This window comes from Vulpes lagopus, chromosome X, assembly GCF_018345385.1.
Source record: "Vulpes lagopus strain Blue_001 chromosome X, ASM1834538v1, whole genome shotgun sequence".
In the NCBI taxonomy this organism is placed as follows: Eukaryota; Metazoa; Chordata; class Mammalia; order Carnivora; family Canidae; genus Vulpes; species Vulpes lagopus.
In genome coordinates, this window is record NC_054848.1 from 91,959,275 (window position 1) to 91,974,755 (window position 15,481).

Consider the following 15,481-nt stretch of genomic DNA (forward strand, 5'->3'; position numbering starts at 1 on the left):
TCCCATTGTGAGCCCCCCTCCCCCGCTCCCTGTTTTGACTTTTCCTCCTTCTTTATGAATATTTCAATACTGATGAAATTCCTTAAGGTGACGATTTGAGTTAAAAAGAGGGCAAGCTAGTGAGAAAAAGATCTGTTGCTTGACTTTATGGTGGTGGCTATGAAAGGAGATGTAAGGAACTCATTTGCATATGAACCTGAGTTCTGTTTTTCCTTTCTTTTGTATGCCCAGCTGGTCAGAGCCATCTCCTTGTGCCTGCCCCCGCGCCCCCCGCCCCCCCCCCCACATACACACCTCCCAGAGGAAGTGCAGAGCTGCCAGGCCCCCTCACCACCTAGCTCCAGAAACCTGATCTGGGCCCAACTGTTGACCTTGATTTCTTACCCCTCTAGGTCTCCACAGTCTCCTTTTCCATTTCCTAATTTTTAAAAAAGATTTTATTTATTTGAGAGAGAGACAGAGAGACAGAGAGCACAAGCAGGGGGAGGAGCAGAGAGAGAAGGAGAAGCAGGCTCACTACTGAGCAGGGAGCCTGATGCAGGACTGGATCCCAGGAGCACGGGATCATGACCTGAGCTGAAGGCAGATGCTTAACTCACTGAGCCACCCAGGCGCCCTCCCACTTCCTATTTAAAAACAACTTTTGTGGGGTGCTGGGTGTGGCTCAGCAGTTGAGTGTCTGCCTTTGGGTCACGCGATCCAGGATCCAGGATTGAGTCCCTCATAGGGCTCCCTGTGGGAGGCCTGCTTCTCCCTCTGCCTATGTCTCTGCTTCTTTCTCACTGTGTCTCTCATGAATAAATAAATCTTTTTAAAAAACCTTTGTTTCATCTTTTGCCTTCCTTGTTCCAGGGAGAAGTGGACAGAGACTCTCCCTTGCCTCCATCTTTCCCCCCCTAAACCAAGATCCTTGGGCCTGGAATAAGAGAATGTTGTGCTTCAAATCTGCAATTCACATAGTGGCTCTAATTTTGTCTGGGTGCTGTGCTTAGGATGGGTCTAGGCATCCTTTTTTGTAAGATTTATTTATTTATTTGAAAGAAAGTGAGCGAGAGAGCAAGTGAGCACACAGAGGGAGAGGGAGAAGCAGACTCCCTGCTGAGCAGGGAGCCCTGTGTGGGGCTCGATCCCAGGACCCCTGGATCATGACCTGGGCCAAAGGCAAACATCTAATCCACTGAGCCACCCAGGTGCCCCTGGGTCTAAGCATCTTGATTTCAAGGTCATGAGTGAAAGCCCCACATTGAGTATGGAGCCTACTTAAAAAAAAAAAAAAGAAAAAAAAAAAGAAAAAAAAAAAAAGAAGGGACGCCTGGGTGGTTCAGCAGTTGAGCCCCTGCCTTCAGCCCATGGTGTGATCCTGGAGTCCTGGCATCGAGTCCCGCATCGGGCTCCCTGCATGGAGCCTGCTTCTCTCTCTGCCTATGACTCTGCCTCTCTGTGTCTTTCATGAATAAATAAATACAATCTTTAAAAAAGAAAGAAAGAAAAGAAAAGAAGCGTCTAGGCATAACAATGATGTACCTATGCCTGAATGCCACCACTATCAATCTTTTGTGTCCCTTGATTTTAAAAGCAAGAGTGTGTGTAGAAGCCCGTTTTGTATTTCTAGAGTCTAAAATACTAGCATGTAAATGTTGGGAATTCAAATGTTCCCCTTAAGACCTACCCTTTGTGTATGTGTGGCAGGGATGGAGGTGGAGTACAGCTCATTGCATTCAAAAATTATATTTATACCACTGCACCCAGGGTCCCTTCCCCATAGCTGCATGATGATATCCGAGAAGGATCAAGCGTCACATTGATGAAAACAAACCATAAAGGATCAATTTCAAAGTGAAAATTAATTTCTTAATGACAGTTTTCAAACTATTAGCCTCCTTCCCAAAAAAGTTCATTCAATACACATGCAAAGCTGGCTTTTGCTCATGGGTTGTGTCATAGGTTGGTAAACTTGGCTTTGAAAGGAAATTGGGGGAAATAAGGGCGGTTGTAATGGAAGCACACTCCAACCTTTTGTGAAAAGGGTACAAACTGCATCGCTTTCTCAAGGCGATGAAATTGTCAACCCCAGGAGACTGAATGCCTGCAGGAGAGGTTGATTACTTTTCCTGAGAGGTAAAATGACTCAGTGAGAGGTAAAATGACTCAGGCTTTGGTGGGAGCTTCGAGTCTTCGGCCCTTTGAAGAGCAGAGTTGTAGGCAGGGTGGAGGTAGTAGGCGCTTAGGTACTGAACCTGAGCCAATGTGTGCTGTGTAGAGCTGGATGGTCCCCATCTTAGGGGGGCACGTGGCCGCCGAGAGCCTGATCTCCAGGATGAACTCTGCATGGCTTCTTGGGCTGGCCACTCCCCCACTCTGGGCCTACATCCCAAATCTGTAAAATGAAGGAAGTGGACTGGATGACTTTGAAAGCCCCTTCCAGTGCAGATGATACTGTGATTTTGTCCCTTAAAATGGATACAGAAGAGAAAGGTGCTTGGCTTGGAAGAGCCACATGACACAATTGGGACTGGTTCTCTGTGGATGCCAGCCTTTCACTGCATGAACATGAACATTTGTCTCTCTTGCCAAATTGAGAAATTTCGTGAGGGATGCCTGGGTGCGCAGCAGTTGATCGTCTGCCTTCGGCTCAGGGCGTGATTCTGGGGTCTTGGGATGGAGTTCCTAATTGGGATCCCCACAGAGAGCCTGCTTCTCCCTCTGCCTGTGTCTCTGCCTCTCCCTCTCTCTCTCATGAATAAATAAATAAAGTCTTAAAAAAAAAAAAAAGAAATCTCGTGTCAGAATTCCACAAAGGAAAATGAGAATATGCTTGCTAAGAAAGATGATCTGGCTGAGGCAAGGATTGGCTCTCACTGGAACACTTTACTGCTTTGGCTTAATGGGAGGAGGGAATGTTAGGAAAGTCTTAAATGAATTCCCAAATAAAAGTAATGGCACGCAGCATTCCTAGGATGAGGGGTATTTTTGTTTTGTTTTGCTTTTAAAGATTTTATTTATTTATTCATGAGACACGCAGAGAGAGAAAGGCAGAGACAGGCAGAGAGAGAAGCAAGCCCCAATGCAGGACTCGATCCCAGGACCTCAGGATCACGCCCTGGGCCGAAGGCAGGCACCAAACCACTGAGCCACCCAGGAATCCCCTTTTTACTCCATTATTTCACTTCCAGGATTCCAACATTTCCTAGAGGTGTCATATCAGCACCAAATGACTGCATGGTAGGTCAGTACATGCCTCTGGGTGCTCAGAGCATGCCCAGTGAAAAGCACAGCACCCCACAATCAGAACTCTGGCAAATGGGGGCACCTGGGTGACTCAGTTGGTTAAGCTCTGACTCTTGATTTCAGCTCAGGTCGTGATTCAGGGTCGTGGGCACGAGCCCCACGTCAGGCTCCACACTCAGCACAGAATCTGCTGGAGATCTCTCTCCCTTTTCTTCTGCCTCTACCCAATCTCTCTCTCAAAAATAAATCTTTAAAAAAAAACCTGGAAAATAAAATATTTCTGTCCTTTTTTTAAAAAAAATTTTATTTATTTACTTATGAGAGAGAGGCAGAGACATAGGCAGAGGGAGAAGCAGGCCTCCTCCGGGAGCCTGAGGCAAAACTCGATCCCAGGACCCCGGGATCACAACCTGAGCCAAAGGCAGACACTCAACCACTGAGCCACCCAGGTGCCCCAAGAAATAGAATTTCTTAATGCAATTTTCCCAAATGAAGCAACATATTGTATGGGACGTATGAACTCTGACTGTTGGTACTTGTACACCTTGGATTTCCCAGAGACTTGGGTAATCAGTCAGCCAGATCAAACCCTGGAAATTCTGGTGAGTGAGCTTTTATGGACCAGTTCTACATGAAAGATGATGTTACTGCAAAGGATGTCACTCATGGGAGTGGAATTCGTGACGTGATACCAGGTTCTGTCATTGACGCCACATTGTTCAATCCTTGTGGGTATTTATTGAATGGAATGAAATTGGATGGAACTTACTGGACTCTTCACATCAATCTAGAACCAGAATTTTCTTATGTTAGCTTTGAAACAAATTTAAGTCAGGCCTCCTATGATGACCTGATCAGGAAAGTTGTGGAAGTCTTCAAGCTAGGAAAATTTGTGACCAACCAGTTTGTAAATCAGAGTTCTAAATGTCTCACAGTGCTTTCTTCACCTCAGAAGATTGAAGGCTTTAAATGTCTTTTTTTTTTTTAATTTTTTTTTTTTTATTTATGATAGTCACAGAGAGAGAGAGAGAGAGAGAGAGAGAGAGGCAGAGACACAGGCGGAGGGAGAAGCAGGCTCCATGCACCGGGAGCCTGATGTGGGATTCGATCCCGGGTCTCCAGGATCGCGCCCTGAGCCAAAGGCAGGCGCCAAACCGCTGCGCCACCCAGGGATCCCATGGCTTTAAATGTCTTGATTGCCAGAGCACTATGTTCAATGATTACAATTTTGTTTTTACCAGTTTTGCTAAGAAGCAGCAACAATAGCAGAGTTGATTAATAAAAATGAAGAAAAATGCAAAAAAAGAGAACACACATAGAAGGAGGGGGTGGCTGCTTATTAGATGTTAGTATCAGGGGCCATGCTCTCCATGACCACCACCTTGTAGCTGCAGAAAGCCCTAGATGTAATGATAGTGTAATCATTTTGAATTGTATGCATGATTCAAAAGTCAAGGAGTTGCTCTCTTCTGTGTTTAGGTATCCTATGCCACTCTTGCTGTGAAATTGAAGTGCATGTAGAAAAAACCTTTCACTATATGAAACTTTACAACACTTGTGAAAACAAGTCACTTTGGTTTACCCACAGTGTAATATTTCTCCAGGTAGCATCCAAAATTCCCCACAGACAAGGCTTTCGTCCTCATTAGGTGTTGGCTTCAGCCTAATCACCTAGGACTGTTCTCTTAAATTGCTGCCAGGATTTTACATCCAGCTATTACCTCTACTTTCTAGCACATATTCTCTACTACTATTACTGAAACCAGTTTCTACTTCATACAGATGTTTTTTGCAACAGCAATAGAAGTTTATCTTCCACAAGTCAAGTCCTCTCAAGAAAATGATTGCAGGGACACCTGGGTGGCTCAGCAATTGAGCATCTGCCTTGGGCTCAGGGTGTGATCCTGGGGTCCCAGGGTCGAGTCCCACATTGGGCTCCCTGCATAGAGCCTGCTTCTCCCTCTGTCTCTCTCTGTGTCTCTCATGAATAAATAAATAAAATCTTTATTTTTTAATGTTTTTTTAAAGATTTTATTTGTTTTTATTATTGAGAGACACAGAGTAGAGAGAGAGAGAGAGAAAGAGAGACAGACAGAGGGAGAAGCAGGCTCCACACAGGGAGCCCGACGTGGGACTCGATCCACGAGTCTCCAGGATCAGGCCCTGTGTTGAAGGCGGCGCTAAACCGCTGAGCCACCCGGGCTGCCCTAAATAAAATCTTTCGAAAAAATCTTTTAAAAAAATGATTGCAGTTATCCATTTTATGTATTACTATTTTAACATTATTGCTTCCTGTACCTCTACTTCCTTTCATTGATTTTATTCCTCACCATGATGTCTTGCCTCCCAACTCCCCTCCCCAATGAAGCAATACGCTGTTAACCTTGTGGGTTTATACTAATCTTATACCCGGAAGGGGGAAGGGAGAGTGGACCCCGGGCTTAATTTTCTTTTAAGGTCAAGGGAGTTTGGCCTCTTTTTATATTGACATGGGTTCTTTGGGGAGACAGTGACAAAAATAAGCCTGTTGTTGATTAGCAAGGAAGACCCATAAATTTACATTAGGGTATAGTGGCAAAACTATTCCAAAAACCATGCCATTGTGTGTGTTCCCATTAAATGAGATTAGCTTCTCATGAGTACCGTGCCTTTAGTAACTTGCTAAGTAGTTGTATAAAAGAATTTTTAAAAGATTTTATTTATTTATTCATGAGAGACACACACAGAGAGGCAGAGACAGAGGCAGAGGGAGAAGCAGGCTCCATACTGGGAGCCTGATGTGGGACTGGATCCCAGGTCTCCAGGATCACACCCTGGGCTGAAGGCGGCGCCAAACCCCTGAGCCACCCGGGCTGCCCTGTATAAAATAATTTTTATCACTAAGTTTGTTAGCAAGGAAATTAAAGGTTGTAGTTACAGGATTTAATAAGTCAGCTCAGATGATTCACCTTTTATTTTAGCAGCTATCTCCAATCATTTTCGTTCCTAATATGCCATAAATTTTGGATGAAAATGGAGTCTGTCTTTGCCATCTTGTGACTTAAAGTTTTTTGATTTTGTGATGCATTATGATAGTGATCTGACTTTAACTCTTTTTCTTCCTGGTGTTCTTTTAACCATGATTTCATAGCATCAAGTGAAACTTTGCAGAATGTGAACTGTTCAGGTTATTCAGACATACACAATGAAACAAAATGCTATCCATAAGACATAAAATTCCAAACTGGTCAGTGGGAAATGACTAGAAATACAGGCTTTGAGGAGTTGGGATCTTTTAGCTATATTTGCAAATACTGAGATTTAAGCAGCTGAGAAAACAGAAAAGTTGACTAAATTTTTTGTATTCTTGTCCTCACAAAATTTTTTTGGTTCTTTCTGGATTGATGCAGTGATGTTTTTGTTCCTTCTGTATTTGTAAATGAAACACGTTTTTAGTGTTTCTATTTTTTTAATATTTTATTTATTCATGAGAGATACATAGAAAGATGCAGAGACATAAGCAGAGAGAGAAGCAGGCTCTCTCTGGGGAGCCAGATGCAGGACTTGAGCCCAGGACCCCAGGATCACACCCGGAGCCCAAGGCAAACGGTCAACCACTGAGCCACTCAGGCATGCCATTGTTTCTTTTTCTTTTTTAATATTTTATTTATTTATTCATGAGAGACATAGAGAAAGAGGCAGAGACATAGGCAGAGGGAGAAGCAGACTCTCCATGAGGAGCCCGATGCGGAACTCGATCCTGGACCCCGGGATCAGGACCTGAGCCGAAGGCAGACGCTAAACCGCTGAGCCATCCACGCGTCCCATCCCATTGTTTCCAAACATAAAATCTATTTGGTTTGAAATCAAGTGGTTGGAACGCAAATTTTGACTTTTATTTTAAGCATGTTGATTTGAAGTTTCACTGAAGAAACTTTCAGTCAAATGGATCAGTTTGATTCTGTAATTAGTACACAGTACCTAATGTTTCAGTACTATTTTGAGGACCAATGCGCAAAGTGGATTTTGTTCTTTTAAAAATTTTTTTATTTATTTATGACAGACACAGAGAGAAAGGCAGAGACATAGGCAGAGGGAGAAGCAGGCTCCATGCAGGGAGCCTGACATGGGACTCGATCCCAGGATTGAGGGAGGGACTACAAAATGGCTGCTGCTGCTGAGGACCCATTCCAGGCCAAATGAGGCCAGGCCAAAGGGAAGCCAGGGCAGAAGAGGAACAGACAGCGTAGGCTGCCCAGGCGACAGTGGCTCCAGAAAAACCCATTTCCAACTGGGCTCCAGAACAAGGATGGCATTATAGAGTCCATCCAAGATTATGCTCACAAGGTGGCCCAGGGTGATGGGGGCTATATTTGTATATACTAATACCCTCTGACATCTCCTCCACTTGACCCTCCTATTCTTAAACCAAACCTTCAATCAGAGGGGGGAAAAGGAGACTGGTTTAGTATATTAAGCAATTAATTTCATAATAAAAAAAACCCTGGGGTGCCTGCCTGGCTCAGTCAGAGGAGCATGTAACTCGACTTCTTTGGGGCTTCTTCGGGGTCGGGGATCATGAGTTAGAGCCCTACATTGGGTGTAGAAATTACTGAAAAGATAAACAAACAAACAAAAAACTCCACAGGGGCACCTGGGTGGCTCAGTAAGTTAAGCATCTGCCTTCAGCTCAGGTCCTGAGATGGATCCCCACATTCCTGAGCAGGGAGCCTGCTTCTCCCTCTGCCCCCACCCCCTCATGCAAGCATGCACATGCTCTAATAAATAAATTCCTTTTTAAAAAAAGAAAAACCACCCCACAACATATGGCTCTTTATACCATTGAGATATCAAACTCCATCGGGAGAAGCTATTTTTTATTAGTAAAATATTTTAAGGGGAAGCCCGAGTGGCTCAGTGGTTTAACGCTGCCTTCAGCCCAGGGCCTGATCCTGGAGACCTGGTATCCAGTCCCATGTTGGGCTCCCTGCATGGAGCCTGCTTCTCCCTCTGCCTGTGTCTCTGACTCTCTCTCTCTCTCTGAGTCTCTCATGAATAAATAAATAAAATCTTTTTAAAAAATAAAATATTTTAGGAAATTACCACTGTAGCCCCTTCCCCTCGATTCACCCTGTGTGCTAAGCTTTCGACTAGACTTCCTGCTTTGTCTCTCTCCTCTCACCTTTAATATTTTTTAATGGTTTTTCCAGCTCTTGGTTGCGGGTCTAGCTGATGAACTGCATCCAGTAACCTGTTCCTGCTGCTAAGCCTGGTAACAAGATGAAGAAATGTCAGGATCTTGACAGCAGATCATCAGTGTCCAGCTGCCTCTGCCCCCGACCCCTCTAGGGATAGTGTTGCCCTGGTTGTGGGGGAAGCTAAGCATGGTGAAAGCTCCTGCAATTTAAAGTAAATATTCAATAGGAGCAGGTTGGATTTTAAAACAGGTTTCCCTCAGTTATCTAAGGGGTTAGTCACGCTCTGAAACCTCTTGAGAGTTAAAAAGATGATCTGACAAAGAAGGCCTGGTTATAGAGGGCCCTGGGGCATTGTGCTTTTTTTTTTTTTTTTTTTTTTTTTTTTTTTTTTTTTTTTTTTTTTTGCACTGTGGCTTTTTAAGTGGAACAGAAGTGTTGCTGATGCCCTGACTACTACCTTGGCATTTTAGCTGGTAGAGGTTTTTTTTTGTTTTTGTTTTTGTTTTTTAGCTTGTAGAGTTAAGGAAAATTTAGAAGAACAGTCTAAATTCACTACAACTCAGTACTGCGAGATCTGCATCCCATTTCCATGACTGCACTCACATATACATACCATGGAACAAAGCTAACAAACTCATCCTGCATTTTGGTTTTAATCAATACTCTCTTAATATAACTTACGATTTTCTCTGGTCTCAAATGGTAATCTTTTGACCTACAAATGAGACATCACTGCCTGAACAAATGAAAAAGTATTTCAAATCAAGAGAGGTAAGAATCTGGCCTAAATTGAAAGCTTCTCCACCAACACCAAATTCTGTAAAACCCGTCTCTTCAAAATAGTGCCATCAATAAAACGTATCCTTAGATGTTAGAAATTCCTTGAATTCATTCGTAAAGTTCAGTTTGTGCTGTATCTGCAAGATTTATGTTTGTATGCAATTCTTCTCTAACCTCTTCCTCCTTCTTAGCTTGGTGAAACCTGCTTCAAAAATATTCTTACTGGGGCACCTGGGTTGTACAGTTGGTTAAGCATCTGCCTTCGGCTCAGGTCATGATCCCAGGACCCTGGGATTCAGCCCTTGTCAGAGGCTCCTTGCTCAGTGGGGAGTCTGCTTTTCCCTCTCCCCTTGCCCATCCCCCTGCCTGTGTTCTCTGTCAAATAAATAAAATCTTTTAAAAAACCCATAAAATTGTTATTTCCCAGGTTTTAGCACCAAAAGAAAATTGTTCTCGTTTGCTTCAATTTTTAGACGAATGGCCAGTCTCCTCCAAGCCTCCACTACAATGTATTTTAAGCAATGTTTTTGGGACACCCAGGATGCTCAGCGGTTGAGTGGCTGCCTTCGGACTGGGGCATGATCCTGGGGTCCTGGGATCGAGTCCCACATCAGGCTCCCTGCATGGAGCCTGCTTCTCCCTCTGCCTATGTCTCTGCCTCTCTCTGTGTGTCTCTCATGTATAAATAAATAAAATCTTTTTTTAAAAAAAGCAATGTTTTCAGGCTGACACATGAAAGTATTTCAGAAAATTAAAAGGTAGAGCTGCCACTTTCTACAGTGCTTTACTACAGACTAAAACAGCAGGAGAACTAGGCATTTGGACTTTAAAAGCTATCTCCCCGGGAAGCCCAGGGGGGCTCAGCAGTTTAGTGCCATCTTCCGCCCAGGGCCTGATCCTGGAGACCCTGGATCAAGTCCCACGTCGGGCTCCCTGCATGGAGCCTGCTTTTCCCTCTGCCTGTGTCTCTGCCTCTCTCTCTCTGTGTCTCTCATGAATGAATAAAATTTTAAAAATAATGAATTAATTAAATTAAATTTAAAAAAAGCTATCTCCCTATGGGGCCCCTGGGTGGCTCAGTGGGTTTAATGTCTGCCTTCAGCTCAGGACATGATCCCAGGGGCCTGGGATATCCAATCCTCAGGCTCCTCCTCCCTGTGCTCATGTTCCCTTTAATCCTCCCTCCCCCTCTCAAATAATTAAAATCTTAAAAAAAAAAAAAAGAGTCTGATGCTTGGTTGACTCTTGGTTTCCAGTCAGGTCATGATCTCAGGGTTGTGAGATGGAGCCCTGTGTTGGGCTCTGAACAGGGAGTCTGCTTATGATTCTCTCTCTCTCCCTCTGCCCTTTTCCCCCCTCAGATGCTCTCCCAAATAAAGTCTTAAAAAAATAAGAAATAAAAGCTATCTCCCTGCATCAGTCTCAGTGTAACTAAACAGATATTATTCATATAGTATGTTCTCTATGAATAATTCCCTTACCCCAAGGCCTGAATATTTATAAATCTACTATTTTGTGGATTTAGCTAAGAACTTGTGTCTAGTTTTAAATATTTAAAGTAACAATACAGGGGTGCCTGGTTGGCTCAGTCGGTTAAGCATCTGACTTCAGCTCTGGTCATGATCTCAGCATCCTGGGGCCAAGCCCCGTATCAGGCTCTGAATTCAGTGGAGAGTCTGCTTCTCCATTTCCCTCTCCCTCTGCCTCGCCCCCTGCTTGAGCCCTCTCAAATCCTCTCATAACCTAGGTCTTCCCTAATGTGCATACTTCCCAGATTTGACCCAGCCCCAACATGACTCCACACAGAAATACTCCTTGAATATGTTATAAAGAGTAAAACTTTATTTGTATTTAATTTTGCACAGGAAATAGGAGAAGCAGGTTCTCTTTTATCGTTTTCCTTTAAGAAATCAAAATCCTGGTAATGGGCAATTTCCATAAAGTAGGGTTTACTTATCCCATTTTCCATTCACCAAAGCCCTAAACTTCAAAACTTATTTTCCAAACATGGAAAAGATAACCAAAACAACTTGGGAATGTGCAGAACAGAAGCATCAGACGTGAAGCAGGTTTTACGATTGCTCCCCAGGCAAACTGCTTTTTTCAGGTTTACTGGTTTCTGACACATCCACGCATATTGTAAGATCCTTTCTGAGGGAAGAAAATTGCAAATATTAATATCTGAAGTTGTGGATGAAATGAGATATACAATGTACATTTTGTGCTTGTTTTTAAATTCATATTTTCCACCATTCCCCAGCACACGTTTCTGTAACACCCAAGTCCGGGCTTGCTTTAGGGACAATTTTCCTTTGTGTGCAAAATTTAAGGGTACCTTGAAAAACTCAGAACTCAAAATTAAAAATTACAATGTATTTAAAAGACTAATGCACAATAAATTCCAGGACGACCAAGTTATCAAAATTTTAAATAAAGGCAAGATCCACTCCCCACACTCGCACAACCGTGCCTGACTCTTATCCTGCTGTCACTCCTAATCCTGGTCTCAATCTGATCCAACAGAATATTATTTACAAAAACAGGGGCGTGGCCCGAGTTTCCTGACGACTCATTTCTATACTGCATGAAAAGATTTCCCTTGCTGCCCACTAGGCATCGCCCCCACCTTGGACGCAGCCCGAGCCCCCTAAGTAGCTCTGGCTCTGGAGGGAAGGGAGACCTGGGAGAGAGCCAACAGCGCCCCCGGCCGGCCGAGCCGAGCGTCCTAGAGAGCCGGGCGCCTGCGGAGCGAGCGGCTCACCGCGCGAACACGTCGGGGTATTGAGCGCGTTGGAAAACGCTCTCCAGCTCCTTCAGCTCCAACCGGGTGAACAAGCCGCGGTGGAGGCGCTGCTGCGGGTCCTGGGGCCGCGGCCCCTCGGCGGCTGCGGAGGCCTCGTCCTGCTGCTGCGGGGGCTCCTCCTCCTCCTCCTCGTCGCGGCCGCCGCCGCCGCCGCCCCTCTGGTTTTCGCCGTCCACGGGGCCGGGAGCTCCCGCGGCACCGTGGCTTTCTTCGGCGGCTGCCTCTGCCCCCAGCTCAGGTTCGGACTCGAGATCCTTCTCGACGTCTCCTGCGGTTACTGAGATCACCACAGGCTTCGTATCTGAAAAAAAAAAAAAAAAAAGAGAGAGGGATCTGGGCACTGGAGCCCAGGGTGCCTCCGACGACGGCGACCCGAGTCCCGACTTCGGCCGCGCAGCTGCGGCGTCACGTCCCCTGGCCACCCTCAGGGAAAGGACGTTTCCTAGACTTCGCCAAACCGACGTCCCGGTTCGGGGGCACTCACCAGGCCGTTCTCCTCGGAGCTCCTCGACGCCTAGGCCGCGGTAAGCGGCGCCTTCTTGGCTGCTCGCGGGCGGAGGCTCCATGTCCAGAGCGCTGTCGACGCCGCCGTGGGCCTCCACAAGCCCGCGGCGACCGACGAGTCCCGGCCTCTTTCCGCGCGGCGACCGGCTTACGGGGCGTCTGCCTCACTTTCGTCCGCGCGCTCCGGCTTAGATGCCAGAGACCCTCCAACAGGGCGGCGTGCGGTGGGCGGGGCTTGGCGGGCGAGCACGCGGCCGGGGCGTGGCCACGGTGTGGGCGGGGCGTCGGCCGGCAGGGCGCTGCCGGCAGGGGGCGCGCGCGGGTCGGGTGTCCTAACTCGCCGCTCAGCGGGCGGCTCCAGATTCCCGCGGGGCACCGCCCGGGGAAGGGGCTTTGGAGGGTGGTGCGAGCCCGCCGCGGGCGGGGAAGCGGGAGAACGGGACTTCCCACCACGCCCCCGGGCCCTGGGAGACGCTTCGGAAAATGGCTCAGCGCTCGGCGGCCTCGCGGGACGCAGGTCGGTGCAGGGCTGTCGCCCCGAGCTCCTCCAGGGCGAGGGACTCAGAGGTAGGGCTGGACAAGGCGCGGGGCCCCCGGCAGCCAAGCGACGGTAGTCCCGCTCGCCGTGTGGGCTCCGAGCACGACTCTTCCGTTCCGGCCGGTGGACAACTAATGAGTGGGACTCCGGGTGGGGGTCCGTTCGCACCCAGAGTCCACGAACCCCGCTAGTGATTCGGACGGAGCGATTAACGTGGGGGCTACTTGCTTCCGGTCTTTGCAATAATGAGCTGAAAGGGAGCTTGGGCTCCCTGGGCGCTCAGGAGCGAGAGCTTGAGGCTGAGTTTGCAGAGCATTAGTGGGTGCTCAGATGCAAGGTGTAGGAAACCCAACCCCTAGGACGCCTGGGTGGCTCAGCGGTTTAGTGCTGCCTTCGGCCCAGGCCGTGATCCTCGAGTCCCGGGATCCAGGCCCGCATGGGGCTCCCTGCGTGGAGCCTGCTTCTCCCTCTGCCTATGTCTCTGCCCTTTTTTCTGTGTCTCTTATGAATAAATAAAGTCAAAAAAAAAAAAAAAGAAACCCAACCCCTCCCTTGTGAAAGGAACAAATACTTACATGTAGTAAGGAACTCACATCAATGGTACAAGTGTAGAACCCTGCCCACCGTTTTGCGCATCCAAGAATGCTTACGCAGCACAGGCCCTTCCTTTGGTCAAGGACGCGACCCTGGGGCTTACAACCTCTGTATGCTAAACTCCGCTACCCCGCCTCTGGCTGCAGGTCCTCTGCAAAAGCGCACATGTTTCTGTGCTGGGTGGGTGCTGGGGACTTGGGTTAGTTTCCACTTTTTTATTCACCTCCCCCGCCGTCCTCCTCTTCCTCCATCTCCCTTTGTCTAGAACTATCTTCCAGAGCTCTTGCTGAGCTCACAAATGTCAAATTAAGAAGATTGAGGGCAGACTGAGGGCTCTGTTTCTCCCTTCAAAAAATGTTTTACATAGTGTTGAATACTGCTTAATGACAGCCCATGCTCGCGCCTCTTCCCTCTGGCTACAGTTAGAAAAAATATATATGTATATATAGCCAGTGCCCAATAACTTGCTGGACGTGGTGCAAAGGAAACCTAACTTATACTCTGATGCCGGTGATTACTCTGATCAGCAATCACGCAGTGATCGGGTATCAGATGTCAGCATCTGATTCTCTCAAGGAACATATTAACTATTCAGTGCTGTCCTCTTGGATGACAAGATCCAGAGCCATCAACTTCTCATAAACACCTTCCACTCATACAATCCAATTTTTAAGAAGTCAAATTATTTTGATGGTTTTCAATTTTACCTATTTCTCAAGGATGGGTAATGAATTCATAGAATTTCATGAATGATAAAAAAAAGTCATGTTTTTAATTGTGTCCCTATGCTTTCTCTTTACTTTCATCAAGCCCCAGCAATCAGAGCTCTGGTCTCTAGAATTAAGCATCTATTAATAAATTCAATTTAGATTACCCCCTTGCCCCTCCCGCCCACCACAAAGGATGTTTTGCAGGTGGGAATGTGTTAGTATCTTGAGTATCGAGAATAGCTTCTAATAATGGGCCCCACGTTTGACAATGCACATGATTTATCCTACTTTTACTTTCTCAAGCACCATTGTCATCAGACCCATTTTTTATTTTATTTTTTTTAAAGATTTATTTATTTGATAGAGAGAGAAAGAGAGAGAGACAGAGACACAGGAGGAGGGAGAAACAGGCTCCATGCCAGGAGCCCGACGTGGGACTCAATCCGGGGACTCCAGGATTGCGCCCTGGGCCAAAGGCTGGCGCTAAACCGCTGAGCCACCCAGGGATCCCCTTTCAGACCCATTTTTTAAAAAGATTTTATTTATTTGTTCATGAGAGACACAGAGAGAAGACAGAGACACAGGCAGAGGGAGAAGCAGGCTCCACACAGGGAGCCCAATGTGGGACTTGATCCCGGGTCTCCAGGATCAGGCCCTGGGCTGAAGACCGTGCTAAACCGCTGAGCCACCAGGGCTGCCCATCAGACCCATTTAATAAAATAAATGAAACCATTTTCATAGGCCCCTAAAAGTATGGGGGGCCTATTCACCTCACATTATTATAATTAATAATAATTATCATCTACTGTGCATGACAAATCGGGATACTTTCTCAGTGCCTCTTGTTCCCGCAGCGTGAGTAGAAAACCAGTTACTTGGCAATAGCAAGTGGTTGAATTCACTGTGAAAAATCTGTCAAGCGATTTCATTCCCACAACTGCTCCCTAACTAATCAAGCCTCCTCAGGCTGGCTCTTGCTGGGTTCCGCAGACCTCCTCCTCGCCTGGCTAGGTAGCCTGTGATCAGTTTTGGCTTGGGATCAATTATAGCATGAGAGAGCTACAGCGGTTAGGATCCTGGTGTGCATTAGCTTGCTAGAACATCCATTACAGTTCGGGTGGTATGCTCTCACATTTGAGATTTCCAT

The 15,481-nt window shown here is 46.5% G+C and overlaps 1 protein-coding gene and 1 pseudogene across 1 annotated transcript; one reads left to right on the top strand and one right to left on the bottom strand.

The window, feature by feature from the left end:
* Positions 1-2,384: 2,384 nt before the first annotated feature.
* On the top strand, positions 2,385-4,494 carry LOC121482637 (annotated as a pseudogene).
* Positions 4,495-11,077: 6,583 nt separating this feature from the next.
* On the bottom strand, positions 11,078-12,573 carry LOC121482773 (rhox homeobox family member 1-like). The gene is made up of 3 exons (XM_041740619.1): positions 12,473-12,573; positions 11,947-12,289; positions 11,078-11,336 (listed from the first exon to the last, which is right to left on the bottom strand). Exons 1-3 carry the CDS (start codon positions 12,552-12,554, stop codon positions 11,258-11,260), a joined length of 504 nt encoding a protein of 167 aa, XP_041596553.1. The 5' UTR covers positions 12,555-12,573; the 3' UTR covers positions 11,078-11,257.
* Between the last annotated feature and the right edge of the window lie 2,908 nt (positions 12,574-15,481).

Coding starts and splice junctions, on each gene's coding strand:
- LOC121482773 (XM_041740619.1), bottom strand. CDS start 12,554: ATGGAGCCTCCGCCCGCGAGCAGCCAAGAAGGCGCCGCTTACCGCGGC. Junction 12,290..12,472: donor GCTCCGAGGAGAACGGCCTG/GTGAGTGCCCCC, acceptor TTTTTTTTTCAG/ATACGAAGCCTGTGGTGATC. Junction 11,337..11,946: donor TACCCCGACGTGTTCGCGCG/GTGAGCCGCTCG, acceptor TTCTTCCCTCAG/AAAGGATCTTACAATATGCG.